Source organism: Squalius cephalus (assembly GCF_949319135.1).
Source record: "Squalius cephalus genome assembly, chromosome: 4".
NCBI classification, from domain to species: Eukaryota; Metazoa; Chordata; class Actinopteri; order Cypriniformes; family Leuciscidae; genus Squalius; species Squalius cephalus.
In genome coordinates, this window is record NC_137125.1 from 23,821,304 (window position 1) to 23,841,111 (window position 19,808).

Sequence of the window (19,808 nt, forward strand, 5' to 3'; positions counted from 1 at the left end):
AATCAAGGGTAGCATGGATATTACGTCATTGACAGGCGACACAATGACACGGTCCGTAACACTGGTTAAAATAGCAGATTTCTCTGGATTTAAACATTTTTAGAAATGTTTGGGATATTGTACACACATTTTTTTTTGTCCGTTCAAGCACGGTTTAAAGCGGCTTTCTGTGCTCGAGTGTGTTTGCGTCACACAGACAGGAGATTCACAGCCGAGCGCCAATAGTAACGCACTGCGTTTCTTTACTGTCTTATCCAGTGTTGGGGATAACTCATTTCAAGTAACTCAAGTTACGCAATCAGATTACTTTTTCCAAGTAATAAAGTAACGCATTTTCTTTTTAAAGTAACGCATTACTTTTAAAATTTACAACAAAATATCTTAGTTACTTTTCAAATAAGTAACACAAGATACTTTGTTTTCCCATTTATTGACTGACAGCTCTCTTGTCCCCATGTTGAGACAAATCGAAATGCAGAGGCGTTGTGTGTAAACATGATGGTATTTGTAGTTCTAGACCAGTGGTTCTCAAACCTGTCCTGGAGGACCACGTTTTCTTTGTCGCCCTAATCAAACACACCTGATTCAACTCATCAGCTCATTATCACATGGGTTAATGAGCTGATGAATTGAATCAGGTGCATTATTTTAGGTCATCTTTAGCTGATGTCCTTTTATGTGCAATCTTTCATTCATATTGTGGCATTTCATAGTAAACTAATTTTTTTTTTTTTGAGGTGTCAATATATAGAATGGAGCGACGTCACTATACAATTGAAATTGTTCAATATTTGACTATAGAAAAGAGAAAGAAAATAAAAAGCCTAAAGTCAAATTATAATGAATATAAGAATGCAAATAAAATAAGTATTCAAGGTGGACAATCAGATTTGGTTGCAGTGTGAACATAGATACACAGATTTCACAGATACATATTTTAAAAGTTTTTTTTAATGAAACTCATTCCACACTATTGACATTTAAAACAGTTTCTCTCGAGTGTATCCTCATGTGCATATTAAGGTTTACTTTAATACTGAAACTTTTTCCACATTGACCACATACGAATGGCTTCTCTCCTGTGTGACTTCTCATGTGGGTCATAAGGTTTCCTTGTTGTGAGAAACTCTTCCCACACAGTTTGCAGGTGTAAGGCTTCTCTCCAGTGTGAATTCTTATGTGGGAATTAAGTGTTTCTTTACGTTTGAAACCTTTTCCACATTGAGCACATACAAACGGCTTTTCTCCAGTGTGAATTCTCATGTGATTTTCAAGACTATCTTTTCGTAAGAAGCTCTTCTCGCACAGTTTGCAGGTGTAAGGCTTCTCCCCAGTGTGAGCTTTCATGTGGAAATCAAGGGTTTGTTTATGTGTAAAACACTTTTCACACAGCTTGCAGGTGTAAGGTTTCTCTCTAGTGTGAACTCTCGTGTGGACTTTAAGGCCTCGTTTTTCAGTGAAACTTTTTCCACACTGTTTGCACTTGTAAGGCTTCTCTCTAGCGTGAATTCTCATGTGGACTTTTAGGCTTCCTTTTTGAGTGAAACTTTGTCCACATTGTTGGCAGGAGTAAGGCCTCTCTCCAGTGTGAATTCTCATGTGGATGTCAATGTATCCATGTTTACTAAAACTCTTTCCACACTGAGGGCATTTGACATTACTTTTAGCTCCTGACTTTTGACCTCTTTTTCGTGAGGAAGCCTTTTCGATCCCTGAGCAACTAAAAGATTTTTCTCCATTTATGAAATCCCAATGTTTGTCATACTGATCTTTCTCTTCCAGTTCATTCAGTACTTCATTCTCTTCTTTCAGCTGCATCAGGTCTAAGGCAAAAAAAAGAGAAATACAAGTTAACCTGAGTTTAATACAGGGGTTCCCAACCACGTTCCTATTAGAAAAATAGTGTACTCTCAACTGTTCAGTTTTGTAGAGAAACTTCAAGAATTTCTGAATTCCCCCCTTTTGGGTTTATCTCACCTACATTTTTACTTACTCATTGTATGTGTTTTTACAATGGGGTAATGTTGTTGCTTAAGTTTTAGTTTAAGGTTACACAACACAAGGAAGCTTGATTTCAAACTTTTAAATAAATTGATAAACAACTAATACAACTGACACCCCCGGCTCTTAGTGCACTGTGTTTCTGTCCGGAGCATTAGTGAATGTTTGAACCTTTTTTTAATATTTGTGTTTGAGTAAATGATAAATCACGCATGACATTTGTGCTAGCTACTGTATACAGGCCACCATACAGACTTTATCAAAGAATTTGTTAGAACTGTTAGAATTAGTTTGTTAGAATTAGTTAGAACTGGCTGCAGATAAAATCCTAATTGTTGGTGATTTTATTACAGGGTATATACAGGAATCATGGAGTTAAATTTAATACCTTTAAGAACTTTTTAAAGACCCCTTCCATTCAGTTTTAACCGGTACATCGGCGACACCTTACATTTACTATATTGATTGTAAGATAGCACAACTAAACAGTCTTAGTTCGTGATAACTCCTTATCAATGCAACATAATTCAGAAAGGTGGGAATGAAGCACAAGAGAATTAACTGAGTGACTAACCAAATGTAAGGTTTATTTGAAAGAGAAACCAGAAACCAGATTAGACCAATAAACAAAACAATTGAAAAAAACTTATGGAAGTGGGAAAATAAAGACAGGGTTCTCAAGTCTCACGCATTGGCCGTGAGACACACGCAATTCAACCAGTTCACACGCTCACACGCCACACCGTGTATTTCTCACGCTGAAAAGGCAATGCCAACCGAGTTGTCCTACAAGCTTTATATATAACGTTGTATACGAGGCGCAGGCACACAAAGTGAAGTTTCCTGCCGCCAGCACGTATCTCGGCCAGATTGCGTTCGTTAATAGGCAACATAGATGCGCGAACACACGGAACTTGACGGAACATTCTCGGCCACGTACGTTCGTTACTAGGTAACCAACAACATCGCGCGAACACACGTCGTGATGATGGAGAAGGTAAGTTGTAAGATAGCTTGTCTAACATTTTAAGGCTAGAACATTTAATATATAGCCCATCGTATACATTATTATTGATGCAGTCAAAAACTCTACAACTACTTTGCAACCAGGCCAGAAGCTTTGGCTTAGTTTGGCTACGTTACGTTATCTGAAACTAAGGGAAATGTTAGTGGGTATGGGAAGGAATGAAGATGTATTTCTTCATTTTATTTTAAATACATTTAAATGTATTTATTTTATTTTAAATTATATTGTATATTATACTGTATTAATAGTATTTCTAGTTACATTAAGGCTACATACGTATTAAAGCAGAGTGCTCTGGGTAATATTTTATATCCTGTCAAAACATAACGTTACATTAATCATTGATTGCCATTGCATTTGTATTTTTCAAACACTTGCAACACAAAACACATTTCATAAGATGGAGTGTGTACTCTTGTGTACACACACACACACACACAAACACACACACATACCTTAATAATACTCTAATATGTCATTTGTTCTCAATGTCTCACCACACAATAAATCATTATACCATTTCGACTAGACACATTCAAAATGCAAAAATATTTGTTTTTCCAAACTGTTTGGAGCAATTTGTTAATTTTTTGTAACTTAATTTTTGAAATATAACATTAAAGAGTATATTTGATGTGATTAATTGCTCTGTCATTTATCAGATTTACCAATTGTTATAATTTCAGTTTGTGCTGGTTAATTATGAACAATGGGTAAAATTGGGGGGCGGGGCCAGGTGGGGGCAGGGCTCCATTAGGGCTCCTCCCCCAACCGCATGTGATCTCACTCCAAGATTTTGATAAAACTTGAGAACCCTGATAAAGAGCTCACACAGTAGCCTATATTCAAAAGATGTATTTGTAACATCAACTCTTATAACTGTCTGCAAACCATAGCTCTTTTGTGGAACACTTCTCATGACAAACACCTGACTGGTTAGACAGTTTACCTGTGATTACGGAGTGCTTCATTTGATGCACCAGAGCAAGTCCTTCAAACACAGAGTGTCAGTACTAGGGGTGTGCATGAATATTCGATCTGTAATTATTATTCAAAAAATAAAATACTATTTGAATTTTACTACGTTGCTTTGCTGGCCATAAATGATGTGAATCCATGAAAAATCCAAGCACTAACTAAAAGTTAAATGCACTAGGTGGCGCTGTGGAGCGTGTTGATTGTATTTGATCACATATTGTTGTCGTCTGCCTCGCGAAATTTGGAATTACTTGGATGAAAATGATCTTACTAAATGATATTACAAAATGGAATTACTTTTAATCTAATTAATTAATGATACTGAGTTATCATACTATCACCACCACAATGAGAAATCACATGAAATCCAAACACCAGTCGAATGTGATGACAGCTGTCCATCACTGCATTCACTACAAGTAAGAGCAGCTGTACCCCGAGTGAGCCGAGATGATAACTTATCAGATGACAAAATTATTGAGACGTACGCTTCCTTTAAGTTTCATTAAGGGAGACAGGTTTAAGAACAGAAAACGTAAAGTGCTGTTAGAAACTTTGCTTAGCACACCATTATCTTTGTGTCTCTGCAACGTCTGTCAGCGCAGCACGTTTTCCTCACTCCTCGAGCATGTGGGTATTATTTTTTTCTTAACATGAACGTGAAACAATATAAACACGATGACCATATGCTGACTTGAGTGTATACGTATGTTCTGTACGATAAGTGGTTTAACAACGATGTTGTTTAACAACTGGGTTGTAGAGCAGTGGTTCTCAAAGTGTGGGGCGCGCCCCGGACATAAAAAAAACCCCAAAAAACTGGTAAGTTAACTGACGTCACATGGAAGATGGATCGGTTTATAAAAGGCAAGAGGAAAGCAGTAGATGAGGTCTCACAGACATCACAGGCAGGTGCTGGTCATTCTAAAGCTAAATGCCGAAAATATGATGAGGCATATCTTGCTCTCGGCTTCACTGTTAATATGGTTGGTGAGGAGGAGAGGCCAATGTGTGTACTATGTCTTAAAACGCTGGCAGCAGACAAGATGAAACCTACCAAATTAAGAAGACACATTGAGACGGTACATCCGAATTATGTTCACAAGCCAAGTGAGTTTTTTAAAAGAAAACTTGATCAATGTCGTGGGCAGAAAAAACATTTTGCAAAAGCCACTTCAGCAACAGCGAAAGCGCAACTGGCTTCGTACAAAATTGCGTATCGCATTGCACAATGCAAGAAACCACACACGATTGCAGAAGAATTGATTATTCCTGCTGCCATAGATATAGTGTCAGTTATGCTTGATGAGGCAAGTGTCACGAAATTAAAGACTATCCCAGTGTCTAATGACACAATATCAAGACGAATTTCTGATATTGCAAATGACGTGGATGAACAGCTCATTGAGAAAATAAAAAGGAAACGCTTTGCACTCCAAATTGACGAGGCAGTTCCAAGGATATGGAAGTAAAATAATGTCAAATGTTTTTGAAACAAAAAGCCTGTTGAATTGCACTACTTGAAAAAAAAATAGGCATTGCATTAACCATGCTTGCATTTTGAATATTTTGGAAGTGAAATATGAAAGGTGAATATGGATTATTGAATTTTTAATAATGAAAATGTGTTTGAAATGTTTTTAATTGAAATATTCACAGCTTAAATATTCAAACATGTTGAATTTCAGGGCATAAAAATGCAAGTCCTAAAAATACAATGCATTAAAATGCAAGCATGGTTAATGCAATGCCTATTTTTTTTCAAGTAGTGCAATTCAACAGGCTTTTTGTTTAAAAAACATTTGACATTATTTTACTTCCATACAAGGACAGTTTGTTAATAGCGCATGTGCGCTTCGTTGATAAAAACTCGCTGACTGAAGATATACTGTCTTGCAAGTACATCCCAAACAGAGCAACGGCTGATTAACTTTTCAAGATTATAGATTCGTACTTGACAGAGGCAGAGATTAAATGGGAGGACTGCTTGGGAATTTGCAAGGACGGCACACAGAGCATGGCTGGGAAACGAGCAAGATTGCAGGCACTCATCAAGAGAGTCGCACCTAAAGCAAAGTGGACTCACTGCTTTATACATCGAGAAGCACTCGCATCACGGCAGTCAAGTCCTGCGTTAAATGATGTTTTGTCTGACGTTGTTACCGCGGTCAATTACATCAAAACAAGACAGCTGAAATCCCGACTGTTTTCCGCGCTCTGTCAGGAGATGGGCACCGATCACAGTGCTGTGCTGTTTTACAGTGAAACGAGATGGCTCTCCCGCGGCAAAGTGCTATCCAGAGTGTTTGAGCTCAGGGAGCAAATTCAAATTTTTCTGCAGGAAGAAGCATTGAATGAGCTTTCCAGCAAGTTCAGCAATGAACAATTTCTAATGAAATTGGCATATCTCAGTGACATGTTCACCAAGCTGAATCAATTAAACCTTCAGCTGCAGGGCGAAGACAAACACCTACCACATATGGCAGACCAAGTCAACTCATTCGTCCGAAAATTGGAGATGTGGCGCAGGAAACTTGAGCAAGGCAATACAGGTTCATTTGAAAATCTTACACATTTTTCAGAAATTAACAAGCTCACAGAAATCACACCGATCCTGTGTTTTTTGGAACACATTTCTGCTCTGAGAGGTCATTTTCAGAAGTACTTCCCTGACAATAGTATGCAATTTGACTGGGTGAGAGATCCGTTCACTGCTCCTGCTGATCTGAGCTCCTCTGAGGAAGAGCAGTTCATTGAGATGACGTCTGACTCAAACATGAGGCTAAAGTTCCCATCACAAAGACTCTGTGAATTCTGGCTTGGTGTGGAGAAGAAGTTCCCAGTCATTGGTCAGAAGGTAGTTAAAATTCTGCTCCCTTTTGTTACGTCCTATCTGTGTGAAACAGGGTTCCCTATCAAGGCTACGGAAATTCGACATTACGGATGTCGTATATGGGAACTCCTCTCATCCTTCACTTCCGCTGAAATCTTATAGGCTAACGCCAGCAGAGCTGGCCAATTGACGCAAAATATGCAAATACTGAACCTTGTTGCAGTATAAAGCAAGTGCAGCGTCAATTCCAATCAGAATCTCTCTCTTCACGCTAAAATCGTGTGCTAGAAAGCTGATACTACTAACAAACTCTTGGATTATTTACCGTCGTCGAAGGTGCGCCAGAGATACTTCACTGTCTGCTGCATCCGATGGTGACTGTTTGCAACCTGTGCAGGGGCTCCATCGTGCCCCCGGATACGCACCTGTTTTGTGTTGCGTGCATGTGGCTGACCCATGCTGAGTCAGCCCTCAGAGATGAAGGGTCCTGCGACCACTGCGCGGACTTGTCCCTGCGAGCTCTCAAGGCCAGGCGGGACGAAGCTCGCGCAGCAGCGGGGATTGGGCCTACCGCCACCTCCGAGCCGCTGGTAGCCCCTATCTAGCCGCTGAACGCGCCTATCTCCCCTGCAGGCCTGTTCGGAGACGCCATCGAGAAGGTCACCGAGCGTTATTCGGAGACCCAGAAAAAGGCGAAGGCAATGAGCCATGTTATTCCGCGGAGGGCGCCCCCGCCCCCGCCGCCGCCTCGCTCTCGGTCGTCTTCCGCCTCGGGCCGTCAACCTCAGGCTGCGGCCAGACAGCAGTCAGCGCCCCGCCCGGGACCGGATGCCCGCAGAGGCCGAAGCGGCCAGTGGCAGGGAGCGGGTAGCAAGAGGACGGCTCGGAGGAGCCCGCGCAGAAAACCCGCAGCGTCCCCTGCGAGGCCCAAGCAATCCTCCTGACCGCTCGGGCAAGAGGAGAAGAGAGCGCCAGGTTGGCCCCGCGCCCAAGCGACGCGCTCAAGAGCACTTAGTCCCTCAAAGTTCTGCGAGCGACACGTGCAGTTATGTTGTGAATGTTGTAAATGTTGTTTCTTGTGCAATAAAACAAACTACCACTTCACAAACAGAGCTCTTTTCCCCTCTTGCACCACACACTGTGTTACCCGCCCTGCCCTCGAGCAGCGCAGAGTCATGGTCATTAAACATAAATGTTCCCAGCCCTTATATAGCGGCGATGACCGCAGGTTTAGATCGGCCCACGCTCAGTCGTTTTCAGGCAGCGTGGGAAGCTATTCCGGGCATTTCACCATGGGTGTTAAATATAGTTTGGCACGGGTACACACTTCAGTTCAAACGCAGACCACCCTGCTTCCGCGGCGTAATCCAGTCATTAACTCTGCCCCAAAATGCTCATGTGCTGAGGCAGGAAGTGTACAGTTTGCTCGAGAAGAAAGCGATAGAACCGGTTCCCCCGAGCGAGCGGGAGAGTGGGTTCTACAGCCGCTACTTCGTTGTGTCGTAGGGAGGGGGTCTCCGCCCCATACTGGATCTGAGACCCGTCAACAGAGCGCTTCACACAAGCGCGCATTCAGGATGACTACTCTGAAACAGATCCTGGCGCAAATTCGCCCCGGGGATTGATTCGCTTCAGTAGATTTGAAGGACGCTTACTTTCATATCCAGATAGTAAAGCGTCACAGGAGAAAATTCAGTGTACCAATACACGGTGCTTCCGTTTGGACTAGCCCTGGCTCCCCGAACATTTTCGAAATGTGTAGACGCGGCACTTTCACCCCTCAGGTCGAGCGGGATGCGCGTCTTGAACTATCTGGACGACTGGCTGGTTCTCGCGCAGTCGAGAGAGACACTGGTCAGCCATGTGGAAGCCCTCCTTCAACACTTGGAGATGCTCGGTTTGAGAGTGAACGTTCAGAAAAGTGTGTTCACACCGAGTCAGACTACCACATTCCTGGGAGTATGCTTGGATTCGGTGAGAATGAGAGCGCGCCTCACCCCCGAGCGAGCGGAGGCTCTGAGCTCTTCTCTCGGTCGCTTCAAACCTGGCAGGCTCGTCCCACTGAAAGAGTTTCAGAGGCTACTGGGACGGATGGCAGCGGCTTCTTCAGTGTGTCATCTGGGGTTACTGCATATGAGACCGCTTCAGCACTGGCTGAAAGCGCGCGTCCCCCTGAGTGCGTGGTATTCCGGCCACAAGCGCATTATGGTCACTCACGGATGCGCCCGCGCCCTGGCCCCGTGGAAGAACCCGGATCTTTTCAGCTCAGGTGTTCCTATCGGCATAGTGGCACGGCGCGTGGAGGTCCTGACGGACGCTTCGTCCACCGGATGGGGAGTGGTCTGCTTGGGCAAGCCCGCCTCGGGTCGGTGGTCAGAGAAGCAAATGGAGTGGCACATAAATCGCTTAGAGCTGGAAGCGGTCTCTCTAGCTCTCAAAGCTTTCCGGTCTCGGCTGGAGCAGCGGCATGTGTTGATTCGGACCGACAACACTTCCGTGGTCTCGTACATAAATCGTCAAGGCGGTGTACATTCCAGAGCCCTATTCAAGCAGGCGGAATCCCTTCTGCTGTGGGCAGACCGGTTTTTCCTCTCGGTGAGAGCAGCTCACATCCCCGGTGTTCTAAATCGCGGGGCGGATATGCTCTCGAGGAGCGGGATTCCTCAAGGGGAATGGAGGCTTCACCCCGGGACGGTAACTGATATGGAATCGTTTCGGCAGAGCGGAGGTCGACCTCTTTGCAACGAGCGAGAACACGCATTGTCAGATGTTCTTCTCGCTGTCCCGTTCCCCCCGGGAGATGGACGCGCTAACGGCGCGATGGCCGAAAGTCTGTCTCTATGCCTTTCCACCGGTGAAAATTTTGCCCATGGTGTTGTGCAAAATCAGGGAGGAGAAGGCGGCGGTGACTCTGGTAGCCCCGTACTGGCCGAATCAGCCTTGGTTCGCGGATTTGATACAGTTACTGGCAGGGCAGTATCGATCTGGCATCCCAGCCCTGGGCTGTGGAGCTTACATGTGTGGCCGCTGCAGGGTCGCTGAGCGGGTTGGATGCGCTGCATTCGCGAGCTTTGAATACCATCGCGGAAGCGCGAGCCCCATCCACTAGGCGCCTGTATGCTCTGAAATGGGGTGTTTTCTCAAAATGGTGTCAGGATGTCAATGTAGACCCAGCGAGCTGCTCTGTGTCGGATATTCTACGCTTCCTTCAGTACAGGATGGATGAAGGGAGCCTACCATCCACTCTGAAGGTATATGTGGCCGCTATTGCCGCGTTTCACACCCCTGTTGACGGTCTGTCTATCGGTAGACATGCGTCGGTGACACGGTTCCTCAGGAGAGCTAGGAGATTATGCCCTGCACGGCCGCCTTCGGTGCCGCCGTGGGATTTGGCTTTGGTCTTGGAGGCTTTGTCACGACCGCCTTTTGAACCCTTGGCTTCGATCGCCATTAAGGAGCTTTCGGTTAAAACAGCGCTGCTTCTCGCTCTCGCTTCGGCGAAGCGGGTTGGGGATTTACAGGCTTTCTCTGTAAGTTAAGATTGTATTCGCTTTGGACCGGGAAACTGTAATGTGACGCTCAGACCGAGGCCAGGTTATGTCCCTAAGTCGCTCAATACCCCGTTCAGAGCGCAGATTGTTTCTCTGCCTGCCCTGTCCGCTGAGGCATCAACCTCTCAGGGTTCTGATGCTCAGAGTGCTATTTGCCCAGTCAGAGCGCTCCGGGAATACATTTCTCGCTCGGCCGCTTTTCGTCAATCGGACCAGCTATTTGTGTGCTTTGGTGGGTGCAATAAGGGACGGGGGGGGGGGTCTCTAAGCAGAGGCTTGCTCACTGGATTGTGGACGCTATTGTTTTGGCTTATGAATGTCTGGGGCAGGAATGCCCTCTTAACGTCAAGGCCCATTCGACTAGGGCGATCGCCTCCTCGTGGGCCTGGACTAAGGGTATGTCTATTCAGGATTTATGTCTTGCGGCTGGCTGGTCTTCTCAGAACACGTTCGCCAGGTTTTACAAATTGGATTTGCCCTCTGTAGCGTCTCGAGTGCTTTCGGTGAGTTGATTGCATTACGCAGTATTGAGAGAGCTGCTCTGCGCTTTGCTCATGAGTTGTTCTATGTGCTATTTGTGTGTGTGTTTTTAGACTGTGTCACCGCAATGCGTTGGCCTTCTCTTACTGTTGTTGCCCTGTTGCTCTAAAACAGTGCTAACTTTCCCCGGTTATACTGCTCGGGATATGCAAATTCTGGCAGTGTTTTGTGAGCTGGTGATTGGTTCCTTTGGACCTATCAGAGGTTAGAGATTCGCCATTGCTCAATCTCGGCCTATCAGATGCTCGCATGCTGGGGGGGCGGTCTTGGTATTGGGTTCTGTTGTCAGTGGTTTGTTATGCTGCCACGGCGGGATTCTATACAGTTCCCATATACGACATCCGTAATGTCGAAGTTCCGTAGCCTTGATGGGGAACGTCTCCGGTTACTTTCGTAACCTCGGTTCCCTGAAAGGCAAGGAATGAGACATTACGCTCGCCGCCGTGTTCGCTTGATTTAAGCGTTTTTTGTTCAATTCTGATTGGAATTGACACTGCACTTGGTTTATACTGCAACAAGGTTCAGTATTTGCATATTTTGCGTCAATTGGCCAGCTCTGCTGGTGTTAGCCTATAAGATTTCAGCGGAAGTGAAGGATGAGAGGAGTTCCCATATACGACATCCGTAATGTCTCGTTCCTTGCCTTTCAGGGAACCGAGGTTACGAAAGTAACCGGAGACGTTCTCTGCTGTTTCCTAACTGAAGACAAAGTACAGATCTAAGCTCAACATTGAAAATGACTTAAGAGTGGCAATATCAAAGCTGCAGCCCCGTTTTGAAAAAATGTGCAGTGAAAAGCAGGCTTACTGCAGCCACTGAATGTTCATAATGTAGCATCACTGAAATATGTAAATTTGTTGATTATTTAAATTAAAAGTTATTCTATAATCTGTTATTCTCTAACAAAGATTCCCGATCAGTTTTAACAGCAATTGTTAAATGGGGGGTGTGTGTCACATTTTTTCATAGGTCGAATGGGGGGCATGACCAAAAAAGTTTGAGAAGCACTGGTGTAGAGAGACATATGCGCTATCACGCAGCAGTGCAGTCAGTCAGTCAGTGAGCACGGTAACAGATGACGTAAAATCTAGCGGGATTCTATAAATAAACTACACAGAATCCCACTATTCGCCGACGCAATGATTAAATTCAGGCAAACTTTAGCATACAACCGCTTTGGACAAATATACATAATGAAAAGATGATACACAATTCAATACCTTGGAAAATGGCATGTAGGATGGCAGTTGTAATACTTTTTAAGGGCCTTAATTTTCTGTAAATTGATTTATCAACTTTTAATACTTTTTAAAACCCCGCGGACACCCTGTAATATACACCTGTAGATAACGAAAAAGATGCATTGGAACTGGCATTTAAAGACATTCTGAACTCTATTGGAGTTCAGAATTCACAACACGTGTCAGTACCTACTCATTTATTTACTTTTTTTTGCGGTTTGATCCCGTAGCACTATATTCTCCCTTCATGCTTATCAGGGTTCTCAAGTTTTATCAAAATCTTGGAGTGAGATCACATGCGGTTGGGGGAGGAGCCCTAATGGAGCCCCGCCCCCCAATTTTACCCATTGTTCATAATTAACCAGCACAAATTGAAATTTATAACAATTGGTAAATCTGATAAATGACAGAGCAATTCATCACATCAAATATACTCTTTAATGTTATATTTCAAAATTACAATTAAGTTACAAAAATATAACAAATTGCTCCAAACAGTTTGGAAAAACAAATATTTTTGCATTTTGAATGTGTCTAGTCGAAATGGTATAATGATTTATTGTGTGGTGGGACATTGAGAACAAATGACATAGGCCTATTATTAAAGGGGGGGTGAAATGCTATTTCATGCATACTGAGTTTTTTACACTGGTAAAGAGTTGGATTCCCATGCTAAACATGGACAAAGTTTCAAAAACTAAGTTGTACGTTTGAAGGAGTATTTTTGTTCCAAAAATACTCCTTCCGGTTTGTCACAAGTTTCGGAAAGTTTTTTTCGAGTATGGGTATGTGTGACGTCAGATGTAACGGAATTTCCTTATATGGGTCCTAAGGGCACTTCTCCGGTAAGATCGCGGCCGCGCGCGCACTCGTAGACTAGAGCAAGAAAGTGAAAGCAGTTCGCCATCAAAGCGCCCTGCCCGGCTTTTGGGAAGCCAATGTCACCAAAGAAGTGTGTTTTTGGTTGCCAGGGCAAGACAACCCTTACAACTTACCTTCTCCATCATCACGACGTGTGTTCGCGCGATGTTGTTGGTTACCTAGTAACGAACGTACGGTGGCCGAGAATGTTCCGTCAACTTCCGTGTGTTTGCGCATCTATGTTGCCTATTAACGAACGCAATCTGGCCGAGATACGTGCTGGCGGCAGGAAACTTCACTTTGTGTGCCCGCGCCTCATATACAACGTTATATATAAAGCTTGAAGGACAACTTGGTTGGCATTGCCTTTTCAGCGTGAGAAATACACGGTGTGGCGTGTGAACTGGTTGAATTGCGTGTGTCTCACGGCCAATGCGTGAGACTTGAGAACCCTGTGCTTATGCTTCTCTGTAATGGACAGTCTGTCCAATATTTGTGGGCATGACTGGGCATGTTTCAGGCCTATAATAAAAGTTTACCTCTTAGTAGCGTATGACGTGTGTGTGTTTGCGTGTAGCAGAGATAGCACGCATCAGAGAACGCTTAAAGTGATATTTATGTTGGTCTCGGGTCGGGTCGGGTTCGGGCTGAAAAAATTGCAGGCGTTGTCGGGCTGGGGTCGGGTAGGGCTTTAACACCACGGACCAGGGCCGGGTTAGGGCTGGTGTTTTTGGCCCATGCAGGGCTCTAACATGGATACGGAGAAGCGACTAAAAATTATGCAGGCCATGCGTCTGTGCATGTGTTTTCACGGATTCACATTTTTGAAGGTTACACAGAGATGATAACGTTTTTCAACAAAAAAAAATTCAAAACTTGCACCTTAGAACCAAAGTTTGCATTCTTGAGCAAATACTAGCTATGTTTCCATCAACTTGTCAATCGAATTATCTGAAGTTCGGTAAAAAAAATCATGCGAATAAAGCTGCTGAAAGTGTGTTTCCATCAAACGGCTTTAAAGCGAATAAAAACCTGTGCGTAATGACGTCACATGCTGTTTTGCGATCAAATTGGTATATCGAATTGATTTGAGACATTTTAAGGTGTTTCCATTCATTTTCGCACTGAATCGCACAACATTCAAGCAAACATTTGCGAACAAAGTTTTGCTAGACAAAATGGATCGCGCCATCTACCAACAAATGATCAATATTGCACAAGTTGTAATGGTGCAGAGTCCTGCACGGGTCCATTTTTTGAGACCGCCCCCGCCCGTACCCGCAAAGTTCAGCAGATCTGACCCGTGCCCGCGATAAATCGCACACAAGCTAAAATCATTCAATTTAAAGTGCCTTATTTTTTATCTCGCACCTCTCTCAACATCACCATAGCCTCATGAATGGGCTAATGAGCGCTAAAGTGCGCTTTGTTTTGGGCCATTCAAGTAGCCCTATAGGCTACCTCCAGTTCACGCGCGGGTGCCTCTCCGTGTCCTGATTATATTGCCTGAGATTTAGCTCTTATATTAAATCCAGGAAAATGGTTGATTAAACATTGATTAAAATTAAGATACAATTAATACGAAACGAAATTCACTTTAAAGAAAGTCTTTCTACAAAAACAAACTTAATAAAGTGGTCAAAATCATGTCTGCCCACTCCATTTGTCTCCCGATATTCGGGATCATCTTATCTTATTCATGCTTTTTTTCACTTTTCATATAATCAACATAAAAAAATAAAAATAAAAACTAAATCGTTTTTTAATGACAGGGCTACAACACAGGCTTATTAGCCTGCCCTACAATCATTGAATATTATTTTGCTTGATTGACGGGTTTTTATTTAAAAGAAAGAGCGTAGCCTACGTTTGTAGGCCTATAATAGGCTATGGGCAATTTATATATACAATACTTAGGCCTACTAAAATATAATTAATATTATTTTATTGCATTTGTATTAGTTGTTTGAAGAGTAAAAAAAACAAAAAAAAAACGCAAGTTTACAACCGGCCATTCGGTCGGACTATAAGGGGGAAAAAAAATTATTGGGTGTCGGCCCTAAATTGACAGGATCTGTCGGGTAACGGCAAAGAATATTTTTAAGGATGCCCAAAACACAATATTTGCGAGTGTGTAATGGCAATTTAGACAAACAAATATTGCACATATTTTTCATCCGCTACCCGCCCGCAAGGAGTTCATTATCCGCCCGCATCCCCGCCGGTGAATTTTAGGAATCATGTCACAATCCATCCGTTTTAGCCACTTTTATGCGGGTACCCAACCCCATTGCAGGACTCTAGGTGCTTATGTTACAGCTGATAACGTCATTATTTGACTGTTATGGCATTTCTTAGATTTTTGCTATAATAGCCGTTTTATTTTTCTGTTAAATTCAATTCAAAAAGTATCTCGTCTCCTCGTTTGTCCACGTTGTTGACACCGGCCATGTGTGCAAACCAGACAGTAGGCTATATAATGGGTGCAAACTGGGCGGAAATTAACTAAAACTTTTTCTTTTGTGGTGGGTTGTACCCGAAATGACCTAAAACTTAATCGCAATCCATTATTTATTCGGCAAATAACGTTTCCATCAGCGTTTATCGCATAAACCGTATATCGATCAAGATAAAATCCAATCAGACCGACCGTATTTCATTTTAGTCGATATTCAAGAAATTCAATCGAATTTTACTGTTTCCATAAGGCATTTTTCATTCGATATCACATAATTCGGATAAAAACGTGGTGATGGAAACATAGCTACTGTTGTCGTGCAGAACGTATTGAAAGTTTTCTGTTTTCAGTTAAGTATAAGTGGCCCCTAAGTTAATAGCTAATGATCTTTGCAAGGGAAGTAAATCAATCAAAAACTTACTTCAGCTGGACAATAACTTTATTCTAGAGCTTCTGTAAAGCCAAAACATTATCTGTTATTTTCAGATCTCTGTTATTTCCTACTTCACTGTAAAGCTGATTTGAAACAATATTGTTAAAAGCGCTATATAAATTAAGGTGATCTGAGTCAATCAGTGTCTTTCATTTGAATTGTTTGTGACACTAAAAAATATTTAAACTGTTTTAAGACATCTATTGTTAGTTTGTTATACAATAACTAGCTGTTATAATTACTCATTAAATAACAAATGTAAAAAAAGCTAGTGTTTTTGATATGACTTATTTACTGGTTGTAAATTAAGCATTTTTTGGCCCTCTGAATTTAAAGAAGATCTGAATATTGTTATCTTCAATGTGCATCGCACAAATCACTAAAAAATATAATTCATTGCATTTCTTTCTAAATAAACATATACAGCTGACTCTCCCATTGCCATCCAAATATTTCCAAGTGTTATTATGTTAATATTAAATATTGATGTTTCCAGGTGTTTTCATTAAAACTGGCTGGAAATTATTTTATTTATTTTTTTTTTTTTTTAACAAAACACTAGTTTGATACAGCAAGCTCTTCTGAAATAAGAAGAAAAAAATATTTTGCCTTAAAAGATTGCCTTACTTATGTTTTGAATAATTCAATATTTACTGCTATTATGTTCAGGGATTGTTAATATATGTATTATGGTAATGTGTCAAATGTTTTGACCCTCTGGATTTTAGTTACTGTAACATTGATAGAAATGAATGGTTTTCCTTGTTTCAGTTCAGAAGTAGATATTGGATTTAATGTTACACGCACTCATTTGACATTCTTCAAAAATATCATTCATTTCTGTTGAGCTGGACACTTTAATGAGGATCAAATGACTGAGTTCAGCTTTAAGAATGAAACCAACCTGTTTGTTCCTCAGTTTCTTCTTGTTTCACTCTGAATGTTTCTTCAATCTTCATTTCTTCACTCTCTTCTTTAATAAACGCCATCTTCATAATAGTAAGTCACTATTTACAATAGTGTCTCAGTTTTTCTGTGTGTTTGGACAATAAGATGAGAATAATTATCAGAAATAACAATAAATCCAAAACTAAATCTCTGTGTGTGTCTCAATCAGATCTAGTTCAGTGCACTGGTAAGAATCAGAGTGAGAGTTAATGGACTTAAAAAAAGAACAAACACTATACAGACACTTAATTTTAAGGCATGTAAATTCTAGAGACTTTCATACAAATTGGTTTGTTACAGTTGTCATTACATGTTTATGTTCTCCTTGCATCTGCACTGTTTTGACCAGCGAATCACTGAATCATTTCGCTAAACATTTGATTCGAATGACTCACGGTTCCATTTCTCCATCACCACTCGCCAGTGACCGAAATCGTTTTTACAATAAACCGATTGACGATATAGCGAGCGAATTGAGACGCACCTTTTCTGTTACTCTCATGTGTGGACCAGTATTAATGTAGACAAATCATTAAAATGTTACTTTCAATAACAATTAATTTTTGTACATAGCTTGCTATGAAAAAATATAAATTTGTCTTGACGGCTTGCATCGATTTGAATACATTAAAACGTATAAAAATTACAAACCTTCGTTCAGCCGAATCACAACAGATGCAGGAGCGCGGCGCAGTCTTAAGACGTCATATCGCCAAACTAAAATAAAAGTCCTGTAGTCTTAAAGCGTGTATGGTGAATTCTTGGTGAAATACCCATTTAAAATGATTGTTGTCCATGATGTGATAGAGAAATTAAAAACTACTAATAAACGAGAATGAGACTACATCTTGGGTACAGAAAGCATTTATTTACCAATATTAAAATGCAAAAACGAGTTCATAGATAATGTTATACAAGTGAAAACATTGAAGTGTAAATAAGAGTTGGTGTGTTTCTAATCTAAAAATATAGGCATACAGTACATTAGAGATTAAATTATCTGAAAAATAGGTAGTACATTTCAACAACAACAACAACAACAAAAAAGATCTTCTAAGAATCAGTAGGAATATAAATGTATGATAAATGTAATTTGATACGAAAAAAAAAATATATTAATAGAGTTAAAAATTGAGTATTTCACAGATCTTTAATGAAATCGATAGTAACTCAAGTCTCAGATGTCAAGAGTCAAATGAGTTGCTGCCAACCCTGCTGAAAAATCCAGCTAAAACCAGCCTAAACATTTTAATACTACAGTAATATTAAACATCTTTAATATTTGAGCTGCGTGCGCTAAAGCTAAAGAGCTGAAGGAACACCACAAACTGAAGCTTTGTTAGATGGTTTTAGCTCAACGGAACACAACCTATATATGATAAATTAGATATTTATACAAAATAAACACACTATTACAACTCATACTTGCACAAAATCATGCAGAGATTACCTTGAGCCATTATTAATAGTAATCAAATATTACACAGTGAAACTCCTGTTGTGGATGCTCTCCTCCCATGACAACACGCTGAAACACAGCAACTAAACCCACAGAATTCACGTTTTTAATGCAATAGTTTGCTCATTATAATGTTATGTATATATGACAGTCCCAATCATAGTTATTAATGTTCTGCATTGAAGCTAATGATCATCATTGTGCCTTTAATTTGAAATCAAAGCTACAGCTAACACTGTCTGTAAAAGACAGACTTAAATGTACTGTTATGTTGATGAAATATATATTTAAAATTTTTTTTTTAGAAAACATGGGTGGTGATGATGTAAAAAGATCCAGCACATTTAGATGGTATAACCATTTGAGCTGACTGTATGCATATCCCACACAGCCTCATTTTTGATTCACTTGGAATTAAAAATGGCATCTACCCAGACTAAGGTTGCTTGACACATGCTGAAAGGTTCCACACAAATAGTTAAGATCTCACTGAAATGACTAGATATCTTTGTAGGAAAGAAATACAGCTTCTTATTTTTAATATTGAGATCTTTAAAAAAAAAAAAAAAAAAAATGCAGCTCTTATGTGGTAGCCAAAGTACTTAAAGTAACTTCACCACATTTATAGCTACCAACTGGAATATTGAAACAATTGAAGCTCATTTTTGTTTTGTCTTGAAGATCCTCATAGGAAACAATGTTTGGATCAGAGAAGAGGCATGGAAGAAGGATAATTCAGCTACAAAGGATTCTCTCTATGTTAAAGAGATAGCTGTGGCACTGTAGGGGACAAACACTTTAAAGAGCAGAAGTGTGTCAGGAAAGGAGTGTCCCACGAATAAACATTCTGCAAAGCCTCCCCTGACACCCTCCAAGCTGCAAGTTTTGAGATGTAATCTAATTTTTCTATTCATTCATTCATTCATTCATATACTTTATGTAACCATAGCCAATTTAGTAAAAAGGGTTTTACATTAGTTGATTATCTTTCTAAGTTTTACTAGTTGAAAAGTGACAAATTAATCTTATCTTATCTAAAATGTATCTTTCAAGTCTGCTTCAATGACTTGCTCAAACAAAGAGAACCTGAAAAAGGAGAGAGAGAGAGAGAGAGAGAAGAGGGAGAAGCAAGCGGGGTATTACATATCCCAAAAAATACAAGATGTCATAAAAAAGAAAAGAAAAATGTAATGTAAAATGTATCTCTATAATTCTGTTATTGTTCACCTTTACAGTTACTTCTATAGTTTTTAACATTTTAATCACTTAAATTAATAATTTTGTACATTACTGTTAGCATATCAATGGGTTGTTTTAAGGGGCTGCAATATCAAATAAAAGTAATTAGTTTGAATTGTTGGTAAAGTGTACTTGGAATTGCTTACATTATTTGTCACAACACCCAGTGGCAGGAAAAATAGAGAAGTCATAGAGTCAGCCAGCCTGACCAGCTAAGACCAACAATGACCAGCTAAAAC

At 41.0% G+C, this 19,808-nt stretch overlaps 1 protein-coding gene across 2 annotated transcripts; it reads right to left on the reverse strand.

The window, feature by feature from the left end:
* Window positions 1–734: 734 nt before the first annotated feature.
* On the reverse strand, window positions 735–17,655 carry LOC307157392 (uncharacterized protein). Of its 2 annotated transcripts, none has more exons than XM_079869310.1 (3): window positions 17,523–17,655; window positions 16,828–16,956; window positions 735–1,823 (listed from the first exon to the last, which is right to left on the reverse strand). In XM_079869310.1, the coding sequence occupies exons 2-3, from the start codon at window positions 16,916–16,918 to the stop codon at window positions 961–963; spliced, it is 954 nt and encodes a 317-aa protein (XP_079725436.1). In that variant the 5' UTR covers window positions 16,919–16,956; window positions 17,523–17,655; the 3' UTR covers window positions 735–960. The 2 variants fall into 2 exon arrangements, with proteins under 2 accessions (XP_079725436.1, XP_079725437.1); XM_079869311.1 differs by lacking the exon at window positions 17,523–17,655 and adding an exon at window positions 17,182–17,267 and having other exon boundaries at window positions 741–1,823.
* Window positions 17,656–19,808: the final 2,153 nt, after the last annotated feature.